Raw genomic sequence first — 20168 nt, 5'->3', positions numbered from 1 at the left:
ACTCAAAGACCCTAATAAGACTAGTATTAAGTCTAACAGGCTGGAAGTCTTTAAGAGATAAAACTCTACTTCTATCTTCTGCAGTGTGAATTATTCTGAAACTGTACAACAACATCCAAGTACTAAACACACTGTGATTTTTTTAAAGCTGTCACTAGCCCATCCACAATGATGAGCAAAACAAAACCAGTGAGCATCTTTTATAAGAAAAACAGGGTTGGTTATAAGTTACATGGAAAAAAAGACTCCACTTCTACCAGAATAGATTTGGAAAACACTTTTTTTTTTAAAGGATTCCAAAAGGGGAATAAGATACACACACTTTAAAGAAAATACTTCCCATGTTTATAAAAAGTACCTTAAAATTGAATATGAAATGTGTGATTCTTGTTCCTGGTAAGTATTTCAAAAGAGAGGGAATTCCCTTACCTAGCCTGCCCCCAATTTGAACCCTCATTTTTCAAAATGAAATAAGCATCTGCTTCCTCTTTCCGGATTTGAGTCAGTTCATATTTATTTTTCCTTCTTTTTGCTAAACCTGGGTCTTCCCAGACCACAGATATGTCTTAGGGAGCAGTCACGTCCATCGCATCAGCTTTGTCTTCTTCCTACAGTTGGCCTTGGGACAACTCCATCTGTAGCTTAACTTTGGGGAAGCAATCCCTGTGATCAGGTTAAAGCACGTAACTGGAGGGACAAACACAAGGAAGAAATGATTAAGATGCAGAAAGCACCAGGAAAAAAAAAAGAAGTGGGTTGGAGCCCACCGCCTGATAGATACATTGTGTTAGAATCAGAGTCTGAGAGATCAGAGTTGGCCACCTACTAGCTGTGAGGCTTCCGGCACCCTCTCCCCCAGGGATGAGCACCCTCTCTGTTCTACTTTTCCTTCAAGACCCCAACGAGAGCAGTGCCTTTACTTCCATTTTGCCAATTCTGGCTGCAAGGCTGCTGCAGAGATATGAAGTACAGTGTCACATTTAGGAAGAGACATGATTTCTGAAAGACAAGTGTTCAAGGGTAGCTCCTGCTTGCTGCTTCTGCATGCACACAGGAGAGGGGTTTTGCATGAATATTCCTCTTGTGTGTGACACCTAATGCTATTTGGAAACACTTGTGGACTGGTAAGTTTTTTCCCCCTCTTCCCCCTGCTGCTCTTACTTCCAATGGTGAACCTTAATAGCATGTCTCAGTTAAAAGAGCTGGCTGGCAGACCTAAAATTTGTCCAGTTAGCCACTCCATCATGACGTGCAGGACAGCTGCAAAGATCCACTTCAGCCTCTACTTCCAGGTTGAACCATGAAGGGGAGGGTCTTTAGTCAAATTAACATAGTACTGCAAGAAAGCAGGAGGAAGTTCTCTATGTCCTGATGTGGGAGGATTTCCAAGATGTAGGTTCAGTATGAAAGAAAACAGAGGGGCAGGACAATGAGAACTGTGTATTATCCTTTGGGGGAAAACGAAGGGGGAATATTGTATCTTTATGGTTGCTTGTATTTGCATAAAGACTCTTGAAAGGTGACATAATGGATAAACCCATTAATTCCAGGGCCGGACTGCTGGTCTTTGAAACCCGATGGCACCATACAGCTGAGTGATCATGGGTAAGCTACTTAACCTCCCTATGCTTAGCTTCCTCCTCTGTAAAAAGGACAAAATTACACCTTCTGCTTCACAGCTTACGAACAAGTTGATAGTCACAAAGCATTTAGAACAGTGTGTGGCCTGGAGCAGATAGTACATAAATGTTATTATTATTACTAATGGTATTTGTTGTCTATCATAAAGAGTGGTCCCCTGCGTAATAGGGGGCCGGGGCCAGGGTGGCAGGATGGAGGAAGAATTCGACTGTATCTCCTTTTTAGTACATGTGAATAAGTTAACTAATCAAAGGATTAAAATAAAAATTATATAGTAGTTAAACATCACCTGCTGCAAATGGATTTAATTATCTGGCCTATTTTGGAGATTACTGGATTCCTACTTTTTTGTGCCACTCGTTGAAAGGGCTCCTGAGAGACCCCGTGATTCTGTTTTTCACTGTGATTTCACATGTGATTGGATTCCCTAGCCTTTTGGGCTGCTGCTTCCTCTCCACCTCAGTAACAACGGCAGCCATAAATATGGTCATAATAAGTACCATTTCAGAATCCTCACTACCATGTACACATGACCTCAAATGGTCTTTATAACTCTGTAAGGCACTGGCCCCATCTCACAGGAAAAGAGGACATTAGCTTGTCCAAGAACACAAAGCCAGACAGGGGTGAGAGCACAGACTCACTCACAGGTCCAACACCAAGTCCCCTATTCTAGTAGTTCTCACCTCTGTTAAAATCCAGATTCCTGGGCCTCACCCTAGACTTAAGAGAATCAGAGCCAGGCCTGTGTGTTTTCCTGGAGATGCTCACATCCTCTGATGTCAGAGGGCCTCAGCACTAGCCTGTCTTCCCACCTCTTGGGTCCTCTTTTTTTTTTTTTTTTTTTTAAGGTTTTATTTATTTATTTGAGAGAGAGCATGAGCCAGGGGCTACGGGGGCAGAGGGAGAGGGAGGAACAGACTCCCTGCTGAGCTGGGAGCCTGACGTGGGACTTGATCCTAGGACCCTGAGATCACGACCTGAGCTGAAGGCAGACACTTACCAACTAAGCCTCCCATGAACCCTTGTGTGGACCCTCTAGACTCTAACCTTCCCCTGCTGACCCCTGCACAGGACAGAGAGCTAGCTTGCCCCCTCCTGTCAAAGGCCACTTTCAATGTGGGTGTTGCCTTTGGTACCTTTGGTTCATGGCCAGGAGGTGGAACCAGATACATGGTGGAAGGTGGAAGGTGCCCCTGGGCAGCAGCGAGACTGGATGCGGGGTCATGGGTGTGATTTACAACTGTCTGTGAAACCTGCAACGTCTCCTGGGAGGGCAGTCACACAGAGCTTGAAGCTGAAGTTACTCTGACAGCACAACCGAAATGCTTCCAGGAAATGCCACCCTGCATGCAATGCCACCCCCACTTCTCCTTTGTTTGCACAGTGTTTGGAGAGTCCCCTGCACTGCCCTGGTGGCGCAGTAACTCAGAGTCGGGGAGGGAAGCTTTGCAATCCTAATGCCAGCAGCTTATAAAGAGTTACTGTCTGTTTGGAAATCAATTGCCAGGGCCAAGCAGATCATCAGATAAACAACTGCCCTCGGACAGGAATGAGGGCCTCAAGGGCTCCAAAGAGATTGTGCTAATTAATTAGCCACTGCAGGAAGATGGCAACAGTCCACAGCACAGCAGGTTTGCCCAGCGGTGGGGAAGGAGAAGGGTACTAAGAAGCTTTCAAAGATCCAGATGAGAAATTTCTTCAGCTGATGATCCTCCCCCACCCCTCAAGATAAGATCTTCTAAAAGTAGTCATTCTTGTAGTTCTAAGTTCATATGACTTTTCTGCAGAAGATCCTGGAACATGTATGCACTGCTATGGCACAGACCCCAAAAAGGAGGGCATGAGCTTCTTCCTGGACTAGGTCAATGGAGACCAGCCTTTTTCCTGAATCTGACCAAGAGGGCAAACGGTGGAAGAGCCACTTCCCATTTCCCTACGTCACCAGCAACAAGTATCAATAATATTTGTGTAATGTTTTATGCTTTACGAAGCCTGTTAATACTCACTATCCCATTTATTCTGCAAAGTACAGATGAGGGGTACAGAAAGACATTGCAAATACAAGCTGGCCATGGTATTTTTTAAGTCAGATTCTATTATTTCCCATTTCTACCTGCTTGCTTGCCCCCCCACCCCCACCCCTTCTCCTCTGCCTTTGCTAATTCTCTGCTGATAAATCCAGCTTTTATCTTGACCTTTTTCACCTTATGAAGACTTTGGCCAAGATTACTATGCCAAAGAAGAAGAAGAAGAAGAAACATGTGTTTTGAAACGTGCTATTAAGGATAAGGATCATGGTAAGCCAGAACAGTGAATTAAAAGTTCTAAATCCTCTTAAAAGCTCCTGTGTTTCATAACTGGCTACAGATTAAAAAAAAAAAATCTGGCCATAAAATCGCTGTTCTTTGGGCCAGACAAGCAAGAGTGCAATAACCATGATAGCCTAGCAGAACAACGTAGCAAGTGTTCGCAAGTGTGAGCTAAAATGGAATGGGTGGTTAATTTACTGCAATGCTTCCTAACCATCTTTCTTGTTTCTAGGTGTTGCGTTTCCTCACCAGTAGGAGCAAGTGCCATTATCTTCTCTTCCCAGACATATTCAGATAAGCTCAAATCTCTGCTAGGAACACAGATAATGACAGCATTGATTATTAGGAAGAAACTAGATGATCCTAACTTCTTAGGTTAGAGACCCATTTTTTTTTTTTTTAAACCTCAGATTCCACGGAGTGAGGCCAACTCAGTCATTTCAACAAAGTCAAGAGGCAAAAAAATTACAACCAAGCTCTGATGGTTATTTGTACAAAAAGACATCCTTGGAGAGCCTACAGCAACTCATACCAGGAAACATCACAGGATAAAAATACTCTGCCTACTTTATGAAGAAGTAAAAAAACTCAGAGAGTGCACAATGAATTTTTACAATCCATTCTGGGTGTGAGTATAATTTTCCCCATCACCGGAGTGGATAAATACAGGTTTTATCCTCTTACAGGATCCCCTAGGCTGCTGGAAATGTGAATTATACCTTTCTATATTCGGAAGGGAATAGAAACATGCAAACCTGCTACTGTTTATTTTCTAAAACGTCTCCATGAATAGGATCCCCAGAAGCTCTATCTGTTTGCAGACATTCATCAGCAGGAAAGTAAACACACCACCAGGCACACATTTCCCCAGGGCTGTTTCATTCGGAACTAGAGCTCTGGTTTTCGTAGCTGCTTTGTCTAAATATTTTTGGGATGATTCATTCATGGTTTCAACATTTTAACAGCGGGTATCCCCGACAGTCCGGACATACCAAGTCACAGAGTGAGGCAGAGAGGAAAGGAAAGAGTGAAGGTGGTACCTCGTGTCTCCATCCGCAAGCACCCCCCTGTGCATCAGAACTAGGCTTCGCCCAGCAACTATGGGCAGCGAGTTTCCTTCTTCTCTGTAATAATAAAAACTCAACATGCTCGGGGCTCAGCAGGGGACAGCAGACTGGAACAGCCCGCCCAGCCCTGAAGGCCCGTGACTGAATCAGCAGTGAACTGCACGCTAGAGTTTTCCATAGGACCATTCACACTGAGGCTGGGAAAGTCACACTGGCCTCCCCTTCTCTGCTGACCGGCAGAAATGCCCAGGCTCCACACTGCTGCATCCTCCCCACCCCGGGACAGCTCCCTAGGGACAAAGTGACTTTCTAGGAGCATAGAATCCAAAGTGGGTGGGGGGAACCCCAGATGTCCACAAAGATGCAGCCAGAAGCATCATTTTAAGAGTGATAACATGGAAACAGGGGAATGGCTAAGCAAGAGACGGAGTATCAGAAGAACAAAATCCCACACAGCTATTTAAAGTGATGAGCATGCAGATGTGGGTGACCCACCAAAGTGCCAGTCTACAAAAGGTGGCAAAACAGTACACGTGGAAATTGCAAAAGTGGAAAATTATATGTAAGTAAATGAACAAAAATAGGAGGTGACTTCGTGGAGGATCACTGTTCAAATTCTTTGGGTTATTTTTCTCCTTATAAAGGTGCTCAAGGTACTAACACAAATGAAAGAAAAGGTGGACCAAATGGCCTTAATTTTCAAATAAGGCATATAAACTTTTTTAATGGTCTGGAGTAAAGTGAATGGTCTCGCAGTTACTGTACCTCCACATGCAAAGAGGAAAATGTGGACACATAAAAATGAAACAATTATTAAGCAATGTTTCAACATTGCTTTTCTCAACTTCCTGGTTCAAGGTCTTGGGCAGTAGAAGGGTGTGAAACTGAGAGAGAGGAGCTGCAGCACCTGCTACTCTAGGCAAACCCAACCAATTGCTGTCCTCAGGTATAGAGAAACTTGGCTCTGTACATTCTTTTCTGAAATTCAAATTTGCAAACATACACCTACTTTGAGAAACAGAGTTGCTTAAAATATGCTAGGGAGAAAGAGTCTTTCCCCCAAACTTATCTACATACACGTTTCCCTCCTCCCCTTTGAAAATGAAATAGAGAGACCTCTGACAATAAAAATTGATAAAAGGGGCACCTGGGTGGCTCAGTCAGTTAAGCGACTGACCCTTGATTTTGGCTCAGGTCATGATCTCAGGGTCATAGGACCAAACTCCTAATGGGGCTCCGTACTGGGCTTGTAGCCTGCTGAAGACTCTCTCTCTTTCTCTCTCTCTGCCCCTCCACCCCCTGCTTGTGTTTGCCTTCTCTCTCTCTCTAAAAGAAAGAAGGAAGAAAGAAAAATAAATAAAGAAAAATATTTTGATAAAAGACTAAAAAAAAAAAAAAATCAGCCAGGGGTAAATCAAGAACAGAATTCCCTTTCAATAGCCTAGAACTGATGTCTGTATTATGGCTGCAAGCTCCAGAACTTAGAACGGCTAACAGGACGGCCCGCGTTCTTACAGTCACTGCATTTATCTTTTCCACTTTCAGAGGAAAGGCAGAGCAATTCTCCACAACAGGTGCATGCTAGACAACACCCAGAACTCCAGCGAGCTCGGAGTTTGAACATGCAGGGCCACACTGTACATCTCTTACTTGTGACCACATGTGTCCTGGGGAAGCAACAGGCCTTCTAAACTAAGAAGCTTTAGTTTCTTTTCTTTTCTTTTTTTTTTTTAAGATTTATTTATTTATTTATTTATGATAGACATAGAGAGAGAGAGAGGCAGAGACATAGGAGAGAGAAGCAGGCTCCATGCTGGGAGCCCGATGCGACTTGATCCCGGGACTCCACAGGACCATGCCCTGGGCCAAAGGCAGGTGCTAAACCACTGAGCCACCCAGGGATCCCCAGGAGCCTTAGTTTCAAAGTACTTTTCTTCTTCTTTCTTCTTCTTCTTCCTTCTTCTTCTTCTTTTTAAGATTGTACTTATTTATTTTAGGTGGGGAGGGGCAAAGGAAGAGGGAGAGAGAATCTCGAGCAGACTCCCCGCTGAGCACAGACCCTGATGTGGGAGCTCGGTCTCATGACCCTGAAGATCATGACCTGAGTGGAAACCAAGAGTCTGACACCTAATCAACAGAGCCCCCCCCCGGTACCCCTCAGAGTAACTTCTCTATGACTAAACTTACTTCCAGAAGAGTGTTTTAACATTTTTATTGAAAATGAAAACCCGGTCATTTACTTTCCTTCTTCATTTTTTTCTTTTAACCGTACAGCTCATTTTTCCCCTTCTGGGAGAGCCATAACCTAACATGACTGGAGATATTCTACATGTGCGGAGCTTCAAGGTTTCTAGATCCTGTGTCCATGCTTTAGAGGTGTGGCTCCCTGCTCCTGTAATGGGTACTTGGCTTTCTTTACCAGAAAGCCCATCGCTAGCCCTGTTGGAAAGCTGTCCATCCCTCAGCTGAAGTGAAGCAGAAAGGGAGCACTTTCAATGAAGAATTAAATTTGCTGACCCAGCTGGGTAGGAGAAAAAAACCGCTCTGCTGGTAGATTACTGTGGTTGAAAGGCTCTACGCCACTGCAGTCGTGACTGGCACTTGATTTAAGGGGTGGAGCACTGGACCCAAGTTAGACCTGGGTCTTGGTCTTGGTCTTGCTGGGTGACTATGGGTAAAGCACTTAACCTCTCTGGTCTTAACTTTCCTTGACCATTGGAGGTGGGGACTGGACAAAGCACGTTTTCAGGAGTCTTCCAGTTTTAACATTACAATGGTATGATTTCTTCCCCATCAGGAATGACATATGGTTTCTTCATCAGGCAATTCAGCAAGCGGATGGTTACTTTATTCAATTCTCACAAACAATCCCATGGAAGGCATTCACATCCCTATTATGCAAATGAGAAAACAGGCTCGACAAAGTCAAAGGACCTGCTAGCCCCTCAACTGGTGATTGGGAGGCCAGGACCAGAAGCTGGGATGTCAGCCTCCATATCACCCCTGCTCCCTGCTGTCATTTTAGGTGGTGTCATCACTGCTGCAAATACAGCAGTCAACCTCTAGTACCGTTTATGTACAAATTCGGGAGCCAGGCATCCAGTGCTCTGCAGTCTGAATTTGAAGACTTCCTTTATGGAAAATCAACTCCCTGGGTATATTTTAACATTCCTCTTCTTTTGGGGTACCCAGCCAGACCTAGCCCCTTTTAACCAGAGTGTGATCAAATGGCTTTTGCTTCATTTGGAACATAGTCTTTGGAATGAGCTCAAGGTCTGTGATCTTTGTTCTTTTCTCTAATTCCAAAGCATTGCTTCTTCTGAAACATCCTCCCCTCCACAGGAGAAGACAAGCCACCTGGATCTTTCTTATAATTCTACAAAGAACACATAGTCTTATAGGAATCTGTTTACATACAGCCCTTAGCTGGTGGAGAAACCCGAGTAGCAATGGAGGAGAAAGAGTTAGAAGCCAGTGGCCTTCCCTAAATACACTCAAGGAGCACAAAGGGAGGAACAACACAAGGATGACATGAAGCAGAAAGCCCAGGGGAGCTGAACAAGTGTCTCAAAACGTGGGAGTTTATCAAGTTTTGAAAACGAGGATTTCCCCCAGCCCCCTTCCCTTGGGAAATGGAAGGATAAACACACCCCTCTGCAGGGACACAGAAGGCTGTGGGGAAATCTGAGTGGGTAAAATCTGTTTGCTACTTTGTCTTCTATTTCTAATTAATACTGACCTTGGGCGGAATCGAGAAAGGTTCCTCTGATTTCACAGCTCCACTGTGCCCCAGAGAGGACATGCAGGAGGCTGCTGGGCAGGGGCCGTCTTGCACCTGCCATGGCTCCCGGTGGTGTCACCAGGTCCAAACTCACCCTGTCCATGGGCCTCCACCCACATCCCAAGAACCTGTCCTTTGAGGCACAGTCTGATCATCACTTTCATTGTGGCCTGGCCCTGGCAGGCAGGCTCTTCCTATCCCCTACTAACTCCAATTCCAATGCATCAGGTTCTCCCTCCTCCCTCCCTCCCTCCCTGCCCCTACACCCCACGCTTCCCAGTACACTACAGTTTTCAGCCGTTTCTGTAGCTGCGCTTAGACACTCAGTAACAACATGAGTTTACACCAGGGCAGGGACCACACCACTACCCTGGAGGGCAGGTACCCTGTGCCAGGAGCTAGGGTTACCTTGAAGCCCTCTTCAAATGCACAGATGATTCTAGGCCTCGTTCCATAAACTGTGGTTCATAATGAATGGACACACTGATTTCTTCTAAGTTGTTTCTGTTTACAAGTCCAAACATTTTTATTCATTTTAAATTAATATCTTGAATATTTTTCCTTTGTGGTTTCCTGTGTTTTCCAAATGTTCTTCAGTGATGAGGAAATTAGAAAATACTTTAATAAAATTAGTGGGGTTTTTTGTTGTTGTTTTGTTTTGTTTTTTAAAGTAAGTTAAAGAACAGCCGGGTTTACTCAGGGCCCAACAGAATGGAAATAAAACGATGCTGTGGTGCCATCTAGTGACACTGAGGTGACAAAGCCAAGATAAGTCTGAAAGCTTAAAACTGCCAGGGGCCAAGGAGTCCTCCCAAGGCTCTGGGGAGAGGAGACTTCTTTCTCATTTCCCAGAATCCCTGAGGTCCTCAGGGGAAGGCGAGTGTCTTCAATTACAAATGGGCAGGAGGTGCCAACTGTCCCCCCACCTTGCCTTACCTGACAGTAATTCTGACACTTTGGAGAAGGGAGCTGGAGATGGGATAGGCTGGGTGGGGTCCCTGCCATCAGGGGTGGAGAGTACTGGAAGTAGCTCCTGACTCACCTACACACCTGACAGGTGGGATACTTCTTGTCCTGCACTCTGCTGAGGGGACTACGGGAGCGGGTGCCATATTCAGGTCACCGCAGTGAGTGAAATTCAGCGGAAGAAACAATCCCCGTTAGAATCTCAAGACACAGAGCTGGAGGTGCAGGGAGTCGACAGGCCAGGTGTGACCGTGGACACCTGCTCTTTGTGGCAAGTCCCGTTGTTCAGAGTTGCACTTAGAGTCTTGGCCCATCACAGGCCAAGTCCCTGGCACCACCCAAAACTGTCATGTTCTCTTGCGCAGCAGAGCCAAGGTAGCAGGAATGTTCAGGGAAATTATGAAAGGTGGCAAACGCTGGTGCCATTCTGACACTATGACAATAGAAATAGGGATTTCTTCACTTCTTTCTCTAATCAGAGGGCTCAGGGGTCAGCAGATGACTTCCACTCTTCCTTGGGGTTCAGGTGCCACTTTCCTCATCGTCTCTCCCCTCTTCGGCCATTCCTTCCTTTTGGTCACAAAGTCCCATTCCTTTTACCTCTGGGACCTGTGGCATCTCTGGGGGTCCGGCCGCTCCTCTCCACCTGATGCATCTTGCCCCCAAGAGCTGCAACAGCTCCCTGCCCTCTTCAGGGTCTGCCCCGCACTGCAGCTCTGGCAATCCTGAACGATTCTTTTTCTTTTTTCTTTTCTTTTCTCTTTTCTTTTCTTCTTTCTTTCTTTCTCTTTCTTTCTTTCTTTCTTTTTTTGGTAAGTAGGTATGGTTGATTAAGTCACTCTACTTTTTTTCTTTTCTTTTTTTTTAATTTATTTGAGAAAGAGAGTGAGCACAGAGGGAGAATGAGAGGGAGAAGCAGACTCTGTTGAGCAGGGAGCCTGGCGTGGGGCTTGTTCCCAGGACCCTGAGTTCATGAGCTGAGCTGAAGGCAGACGTTGAACAAACGAAACAACCCAGGCACCCCTATTTTTCTCTTTAAGATTTATTTAAGAGAGAGAGTGTGTGTGTGTAAATGTGCAGGGGTAGGGTAGGGACAGAAGGAAAGGGAGAGAGACAACCTCCAGAAGACTGTGCTGAAAGAGGAGCCCAGTGTGGGGTTTGATCTCATGATCCTGAGATCATGACCTGAGCAGAAACCAAGAGCCAGTCATTTAACTCAGAGCCACCAGATGCCCCTAAGTCACTCTACTTCTAAAATTCTTTCATGACTTCCTTGCTCTTAGGATTGATTCCAAATCCTTAATGTGACTTACAGGCAAGCCCTTCTAAATCTGGCCCCTGCCTATTTCTCCTGTCTCCTCTTCTGCCAGCCATCCACATCCCACATTCCTGCCAGCACACACCACCACCCTGATCTCAGGCACCCACCCACCCCCTCCCCAACTTCTTCTCTCTATCAAGTCTCAGCATACATCACATCTCCCAGGGGACATTCCTTCACCCAAGACCAGGGTGGGTCCCTTTTTCAATTTTACTCCCCAAGTGCCCTGCTCTGTCCTGCCTCCATGCCAGCAGCATACCTCAGTTTCTTGTTGCATAGCCGCCTTCCCTGCAGGAATGTGACTGTCTGGGGCTGGGGCCATGTGGATCTTGTTGACCTTATTTCCAGCTGCAGCCCTAGGCCAAACACAGAGCCTGGCACATTAAGGCAGCAGCTGAGAGTCCTAGTTGAGAGCTTGGTGTGAGAGACAGGTGAATGCAGGTTCAAATTTGGTACAGGAGACTTCTCTCTGTTGCTCCATAGATACTTAATGAGTGAATGAAATAATGAATTAGTGACCCAAAATGGCATTTGACATAGTTAATGTTACTTATTTATATATTTAAAGATTTTATGAGAGATATAGAGACTGAGAGCATGAGCAGGGGGAGGGGCAGAGGGAAGAGAAGCAGGTGCTCCATTGAGCAGGGAGCTGGAAGCAGGCTCAATTCCAGGACCGCGGAATCACGACCTGAGCCAAAGGCAGATACTTAACCGACTGAGCCACCCAGGCACCCCTGACATGGTAATTTTAAAGCCAGATGAAAGAACCTTCCATCTTACTTACGTAAAAAAGAAAGGAAAAACCTAAATTTTAAGGGTATATCACAAATCCAAGTAGAAATTTATGTGAATCAACTGTCTCCTTGGTAGGTGGTCTGTGCATCATGTAATATAGGGCAGGGCACCCCCGTAATTTCATTTCCCCTGCACCTGGGCTTGCCCTGTGAGACAGGGAGCGCACATGGGAGCCCTCCTGTTGTCACATACAGCTGACAGGACTCTGTGCAAATCTTCTACGCTCAGCACAGGTGTCCTGCCCAGAACGTCCCCCTCCCCACACACGTGCAGAATGGCAGAGGCATAGTGGGCTGAGGAAGCCCAGGGCCCCTCTTTTATCCTGCAAAGAAGGAAACTTACCTGAAGAGTGATGGGACAAAGGAGGACCGGTCTGGCCTCGCATCAACTGCATCTGGGCTTTCTGAGTCCCCAGCTGCCTGCTCCATACCACAGTCTTGATCATCTGCCATCTGGAAAGAGAAAAACAAACCAGAACATTGGTATCTAGCGGCATTGCTGGCCTCAGGATATTTTTAAGCAGCACTTCCTAGGTGTTAACAGTTTTTAATTAAACCTGGAGGTGAGCAATCTTGCATACACAGGCTCTAGGGCTATTGCATCAACAATTCATTCAAATGCTTGAGCACCAACTTTATTTCAGGCACTGTTCCAGAGATGGATGAGACAGCAGCAAAGGAAACAAAATCTGTGCCCTTAGGGAGCTTCTCATCCGACATCCAAGATTTTGTTAAAAGTTCCCTGTGTATAAGAAGCTGTGGATTTTTTGTTTCTTGGGTGATCTATAAAGAACTTCTTAAAATCAACACCCAAGAAACAAAAAACCCAATCATGAAATCGGCAGCAGACATGAACAGAAATTTCTCCAAAGAAGACATATACATGGCCAACATGCATATGAGAAAATGCTCTGCATCACTTGCCATCCAGGAAATACAAATCAAAACCACAATGAGATACCACCTCACACGGGTGAGAATTGCGAAAATTAACAAGGCAGGAAACAACAAATGTTGAAGAGGATGTCGGGAAAGGGGAACCCTCTTGCACCGTTGGTGGGAATGTGAACTGGTGCAGCCACTCTAGAAAACAGTGTGGAGCTTCCTCAAGAAGTTAAAAATAGAGCTACCCTATGAACCAGCAATTGCACTACTGGGGATTTGCCCCAAAGATACAGATGCAGTGAAACAGCAGGACACCTGCACCCCAATGTTCATAGCAGCAAGGTCCACAATAGCCAAACTGTGGAAGGAGCCATGATGTCCTTCAACAGGTGAATGGATAAAGAAGATGTGGTCTATATACACAATGGAATATTACTCAGCCATCAGAAGAGATGAATACCCATCATTTGCTTTGACGTGGATGGAACTGGAGAGTATTATGCTGAGTGAAGTAAGTCAATTGGAGAAGGACAATCATCATATGGTTTCACTCATACGTGGGATATAAGAAATAGTGAAAGGGATTATAAGGGAAAAGAGAGGGAACTGAGTGGGAAAAATTAGAGAGGGAGACAAACCATGATAGATTCCTAACTCTGGGAAACAAATAAAGGGTTGTGGAAGGGGAGGTGGGTGAGGGGATGGGGTAACTGGGTGATGGGCATTGAGGAAGGCACTTGATGGGATGAGCACTGGGTGTTATACTATATGTTGGCAAATTGAATTTAAATTAAAAAAATGAAAAAAAAATAAATAAATTTAAAAAATGTTTTAAAAAAAACAAGAAGCTGTGGAAAGTCCATCAAGGTCTGTAGCAACAAGAAACTCCCCCCATATTTCTGACAGGCTATAAAGTGCTCAGCCTTTTCCTGGCATCACTCAAACCCAATTAAAAAACAGTAGGAATCTGGGATGTAAGCTTTCTGTATTAGATTCTTTTATTACATGTTTCTACCAAAATAGATTTCCAGCAAGTTATTTTCCTACTCAAGAATCTTCAAGAGATCCCTACCGTCTAAAAAGTTCAAATCTGGGGCACCTGGATGGCTCAGTGGTTGAGCATCTGCCTTTGGCTCAGGTTGTGATCCTGGGGTCCTGGGGTCCTGGGATCGAGTCCTATATCAGGCTTCTCACAGGGAGCCTGCTTCTCGCTTTGCCTACGTCTCTGCCTCTCTCTGTGTCTGTGTCTCTCATGAATAAATAAATAAAATCCTCAAAAAAATAAAAACAAAAAAACAAAAAAACCCCCCCAAAGTTCAAATCTAAACTGATCTCCCTAGATTTTAAGACCCTTCATCATGGGATCCCTGGGTGGCTCAGTGGTTTAGCGCCTGCCTTAGGCCCAGGGCGTGATCCTGGAGTCCTGGGATCGAGTCCCGCATCAGGCTCCCTGCATGGAGCCTGCTTTCCCTCTGCCTGTGTCTCTGCCTCTCCCTCTCTCTCTCTCTCTGTCTCTCATGAATAAATAAATAAAACCTTAAAAAAAAAAAAAAAGACCCTTCATCATCTAGTACTGGAGTCTGCAAACTATGCCCACCACTTGTTTTTACAAATAAAGTTTTACTGAAAAACAAAGATACCCATTCGTTTATATATTGCCTATGGCTGCCTTCCTTTCACAACCAGAATTGAGCAATTGTGATCGAGACCATGTGGCCTAAGAAGCCTAGAATATTTACTACCTGGCCCTTTACAGAAAAAGTAGGGTCTCCTACTAATCTACTACTTTCTCTACTTCAAAGAGTTAAAAATAACAGTAAGAATAGAAACTGACTGGGGTCCCTGGATGGCTCAGTTGGTTGAACTTCTGGTTTCCAGCTCAAGTAATGATCTCAGGGTGCTGGGATTGAGCCCCACGTCAGACTCCCTGCTCTGTGTGGAGTCTGCTTCTCCCTCTCCCTCTGCCCCTCCCCCCTGCTCGTTTGTCTTCTCTCTCTCTCTCTCAAATAAATAAAATCTTAAAAAAAGAATAAAAACTGACTCATTATTTATGTGTTTTATAAGCATTATCTTATTTAATATTCTCAATAATGCTGTTAGACCACCCCTGTGATCACTGCTTTTTGACACATGAGGTAGGTGAGGCAAGAAAAAGTTACATAGCTTGTCCCAAGCTACATAAATAATTAATAGTAAGACTTTGATTTGAAGCCAGCCATATCCACCCCAGAGGACCTCCCCCCCTTTACTATCATACCATGCACCCTCTCAGTGTCCTGAAGCATATTATGTTCATTTCAGGTTCTATCAGGGCTCATAGTTCTTTCTGGAAGTCACCACCTGTACATTCACTGGACATGACATCTTTGCCCAGCTCACTAATAAACAGTTTTCAGAATTCAGCTTAAATGTCACCTCCATAGGGAGGTCCGCCTTAATTACACCGATCTCATCAGCTCCTCCCACCCCCTTTCTCCCTGCCTTCTATTTTCACTCTGCTTATTGTTCAGCTCAAACACAACAATTCTAATCTCATCAGGGCAGAAGCACCCAACACACAAAAGGTGCTTACTGAATAAATATTAATTGAATGGAAAGCTGGAAGAAACCAATGTCCCAAGGGAGGAGAAACAGCCAAAAGGGATGTAACAGGTTGGGAGCAGAGCCTGTGCTAAAGTCCTTTTTCCTAAATCACGTCCTGTTTCCTTCCTGATGAAGGGCTCAACTTTTAGTAATGGAGGAAAGCCCCTCCAGGGCCCAATTTCTTCTGTTTTGATCTCTGAGAGATTGTAGACTGGGCCACAGTTGGCAAATGCAGGTCTGCATTCCCGTTAGGCTCACCCTGGGATGTTTTCACTGTCGGAGAACAAGAAGGCATCCACTTGACAGAACACATTGTGCCCCAGAGCACAAGTAAGGACTTCTGGAGGTGGGAAGGAGAAGGAATCCAGCTTGAGAGGAGGCGCCCAAGATGTCAACATGCCCACCTCATGGAATTCTGAGTGGCATTATCATGTCACCTTGCAGCTTACCTTAGTGGGGTGAAGAGAATGGGGGTGGGGGGGGGAGAGGTCCCACAGCAGCTCTCTACAATGACTGAGAGGAGCCATGTGGCCAACTTGTTTTTCAACACCTCATGAGCCCCCCCCACCATTGCCACCAATGAGTGGCTGGTTGGTGGCAGATTTTTCAGATTAGAGTGCAATGTTTCTTGAGAACAGAGATAGCCCCGTCCCTAAATCAAATACACATAAATTCAGGCATGCAGAAACTCTTCATAGTTTTTTTTTTAATTTTTTTTTTTTTTTATTTATGATAGTCACAAAGAGAGAGAGAGAGAGAGGCAGAGACACAGGCAGAGGGAGAAGCAGGCTCCATGCACCGGGAGCCCGATGTGGGATTCGATCCCGGGTCTCCAGGATCGTGCCCTGGGCCAAAGGCAGGCGCTAAACCGCTGTGCCACCCAGGGATCCCCTCTTCATAGTTTTCATTTCATCTCCTTTATGCAGACTCAGTTACTTTTTTTTTAATATTTTATTTATTTATTCATGACAGACACAGAGAGAGAGAGAGAGAGAGAGAGAGAGAGGCAGAGACACAGGCAGAGGGAGAAGCAGGCTCCATGCACCGGGAGCCCGACGTGGGATTCGATCCTGGGTCTTCAGGATCACGCCCTGGGCCAAAGGCAGGCGCTAAACCGCTGCGCCACCCAGGGATCCCCTCTTCATAGTTTTCATTTCATCTCCTTTATGCAGACTTAGTTACTTTTCTTTTTTTTTAATATTTTATTTATTTATTCATGACAGACACAGAGAGAGAGAGAGAGAGAGAGAGAGAGAGAGAGAGAGAGAGAGGCAGAGACACAGGCAGAGGGAGAAGCAGGTTCCATGCAGGGAGCCTGACGTGGGACTCGATCCCGGGTCTCCAGGATCATACCCCGAGCTGAAGGCGCCGCTAAACCGCTGGGCCACCGGGGCTGCCCCGACTTAGTTACTTTTCATGGGCATTGTTGTTAGCAAAGCACAGAAACATTTTAAAAGATAACAAGTTAAAGTCATACAAGATTCATCAGAAAAAGACACTACCTCTGACATGTGGTCTTTAAGCCTTGAGCCTTTTGCGGATGCTAACAATGTGACCAACTTTTTAAAAAGGACAATCCTAAGCAAACAGCTCCTAAGAAAGCCAGATGTTTGTTCTGATGTTGCGGGGAATGCTGAGAAGAGTTTTGGCAACTCCCCTTCATTCACTCATTGAATATTTATTGGGGGGATAACACAGCAGGTTGTGTGCTAGGAGCAGAGGATGAAGCTGGGACCACATTGACCTGGTGCTGCCTTGACAGGGAGCAGGTTTTAATAAAAGGATGGCACAAATGTCGAGCTACCCTGTGGTGAGTGCCGCAGGGACCAACCATCCGAAGCCATACCAGGGGACCCTCCTGAGCCTCGGAGGAATTAAGGAGGGCTCTCAGGGAAGGAGATATTTGACCTGAGGTTTGAGAAGGGGAAGCAGAGAGGGCAGGGATGGGGTGCTGCAGGCAGAGGGGAACTGCACACACGCTCCATCAAAGCAGGGGTGCAGCTTAAAGTCCTTGTCCTTCCCAGCCACATGGAGGGGACTTTGGACTTGGCTACCAAGACATAAAATTCAGTCTCACTTCTATGGTTCAGTGTGGGAGGCTTTCCATGAGCTTTCCCCCCAAACACTAGGCAAGAAGGGTCTTCCGTCTGAAACCTACAGCTTCTTTCTGGATTGATGCTGAGCACTGTGTAGGGTGACAGCAAACATTCAGTGACTTTCTTACTCCCATGAGGCCAGGCTTGATTTCTGGGGAAAATCAAGTTCACCCAGAACAAGGGTGCTGACCCAGCAGGGTGCCTGATGTCGGCCACATCATTTCAGCCAAGCCAAGATGTGGTGTTGACCCTGTATTTCCACTCATACTCAGAGCCCACCAGGAAAATCTATCTATCTCAGCTCTGCTGTGCCTAGATGGGGCAGGCCTAGTGTTGTTTTCCAGTGTTCATCCTCTTTTAGGGTTCAGGCCATAAAGAACAGTCAGCACACAAGTGCTCCTGCTCATCCAACAGCGCATCTGTCTTCAATTACACGTGTCGATCTTCTCTCTAAATGAATCAGTACGTGATGCACATAAAGCACTAGCACTGCCAGGAGCTCCACGTAAGCACTCCCGGTTAGCTCTTGTCATCCTTATTGTCATTAGTATCCAGTAAGATTCGAACTCTTTGCGAACAGAGAGTGTATCTCAACTAGAGTGTATCTTAATTACCCTTTTTTGTTTCAGTTATAGAAAAGTTCTGGACAGAACATAGTGGACACTCAATAAATCTTTCTTTTGGGCAGCCCTGGTGGCTCAGCGGTTTAGCGCCGCCTGCAGCCCAGGGCATGATCCTGGAGACCCGGGATCGAGTTCCACGTCAGGGTCCCTGCATGGAGCCTGCTTCCCTCTCTGCCTCTCTCTCTCTCTCTCTGTCTCTCTCATGAATAAATAAATAAAATCTTAAAAAAATATAAATAAATCTTTCTTTTTTTTTCTTTTAAGAGAAGGATGGGGGGAATTGGCAAAGGGAGAGCAGAGAGACAGATCTTAAGCAGGCTCCATGCCCAGTGCCGTGCCTGATGCAGCGGCTGGATCCTGAGATCATGACCCGAGCTGAAATCAAGAGTTGAATGCTTAACTGACTGAGTCACCCAGCTGTCCCGATAAATATTTTTTTAATAAATGTTTTAATTAAAATATACTTAAAATGTTTAAATCATTCAGTGTCTGAATAAATTATTGACACAGGACAGAGAACACAACCAAGTTGAGAGCCCAGTCATGGGAAGAGCAGATCAGGGATTAAACTGGCTCCTCCATCTACTAGCCATGGGACCTTGAACAAAGGGGCTCAATTTCTTTGAGCCTCAGCTTCCTCATCTGTGAATTGGGAAGATAATGATGCCTAAGTCACAGGCTGTGAGATGAATGGAAAAACGCATGTAAAGTACTAAGTACAGTATAGCACATTCTAGATGTTCAATAAACATTCCTTATTATCGCCACTGTCAGCAGAACTCAAGACCAAGAACACATTCAACTGCCAACCTTCACGGATATTTTAAGCAGCTTTTACAGAGAATGAAAAAATATTTCTCTGGTGATTGTTCCTAAACATGTTTTAATAGGCGACTGGTACATATCTGGTAGGAAATCACTTCTGGCTATATCCTGAACTTTTTTTCCATGAGTGGGAGGACTCATTGCATCTACTTCCTCTGAAAAGTGGCATAACGCAACTTGCCCCCACTCTTGCCCCAGTGAAGACAATCTCCCTAAAAGGCTCAAAGAGAAGCAGCCCTGAGGACCTTTCACCTTTGGCACTTGGAGAAGGCGCCCCTGGTACTTGGGTACCCCTGTCACCAGAGGCTCGCAGCACTGCTAGGAGGCTGGAGCCCCTGCCCATTGCAGAAGAAACCTGGGTTTCTTCAGAGAGTTTAAGTAACCTGCCCAAGGCCACACAACTAACAGGAAGCAGAGGTGGATTATGAACCCAGGTGAGGGCTGTTCATAGGGGCTGAAGGTCAGCAGCCCCTGAAGGAGGAAATAGGCTGTAAGTAAATAAAGGACAGGGCCACACAGTCCACCAGAGCAAGAGTTCAAGGGAAGAGCCTGAGCATGGCCCACACAGAGTAACCCACAGGTAATTTTACTGCTCCGTTACGATAAACTTGAACACACGGTGAAAGGTTGCAAGGTCGACTGTGGTCCTGTTTTTTTCACCTCCTCAAGAGATCTTCAAGGGCCCTGCACCAGCGGCCCCAGGCAGGAGGTCAGCAGCTCCTGCACACTGAGCCCTGACCCAGGCCCTCCTGCTATATGCACCGGTGACCAACTTCCATCCTCCCGGCGCCCCCCAGGCCGCGATCAGCACCGTTCCCATTTGACAGACGGGCACAGCGAGGCCCGCGGCTGACTTAGAGCGGCGCGGGGACCAGCGCCCAGGGTGGTCCGACAGCGGGGCGCTCGCGGTCAGCCGGGCGAGACCGCCACCCCCTCCCTCCCGGCTCCCTCCACGCCCCCTTTCCCAAAAGCCGAGCTGCAGGGCTGTCCCGGCCCGCGGCCAGCAGGGAACCGAGGGCCGGCTGGGCTGGGCTGGGCTGGGCTGGGCTGGGCTGGGCTGGGCGGAGCGGAGCGAGCTGGGCCGGGCCCTCTCCCCGGACTCGGCGCGAGGGGGGCCGCGAGGTTACCGTGTCCGCAGCGGCGGGCGGCGGGCGGCGGGGCTGGCGTCCGTCTCGGTCCCTCCGCGGATAGGGTCTGGGGCCGCCCGCAAGAAAGCGAAAGTGAAAGCCCGGGCGGCCGAGGGCGGAGTCGCGCGGGCCAGTCCCCGGGGC

The 20168-nt window shown here is 46.4% G+C and overlaps 1 protein-coding gene across 2 annotated transcripts in view; it reads right to left on the bottom strand.

Moving 5' to 3' along the window:
- The window catches only part of CASP7 (caspase 7), a 30476-nt gene extending 10308 nt beyond the window's left edge, over positions 1 to 20168 (bottom strand). For both annotated transcript variants that reach the window (XM_038578837.1, XM_038578838.1), the window contains exons 1-2: positions 20025 to 20168; positions 12229 to 12338 (exon numbers count right to left, since the gene is read on the bottom strand). In XM_038578837.1, coding sequence (XP_038434765.1) covers positions 12229 to 12338 — 110 coding nt within the window. In that variant the 5' untranslated portion in view covers positions 20025 to 20168. The remainder of the gene's footprint in view (positions 1 to 12228; positions 12339 to 20024) is intronic.

This window comes from Canis lupus, chromosome 28 (genome assembly GCF_011100685.1).
Source record: "Canis lupus familiaris isolate Mischka breed German Shepherd chromosome 28, alternate assembly UU_Cfam_GSD_1.0, whole genome shotgun sequence".
NCBI lineage: Eukaryota > Metazoa > Chordata > Mammalia > Carnivora > Canidae > Canis > Canis lupus.
This window is presented reverse-complemented; position numbering and strand designations above follow the sequence as displayed.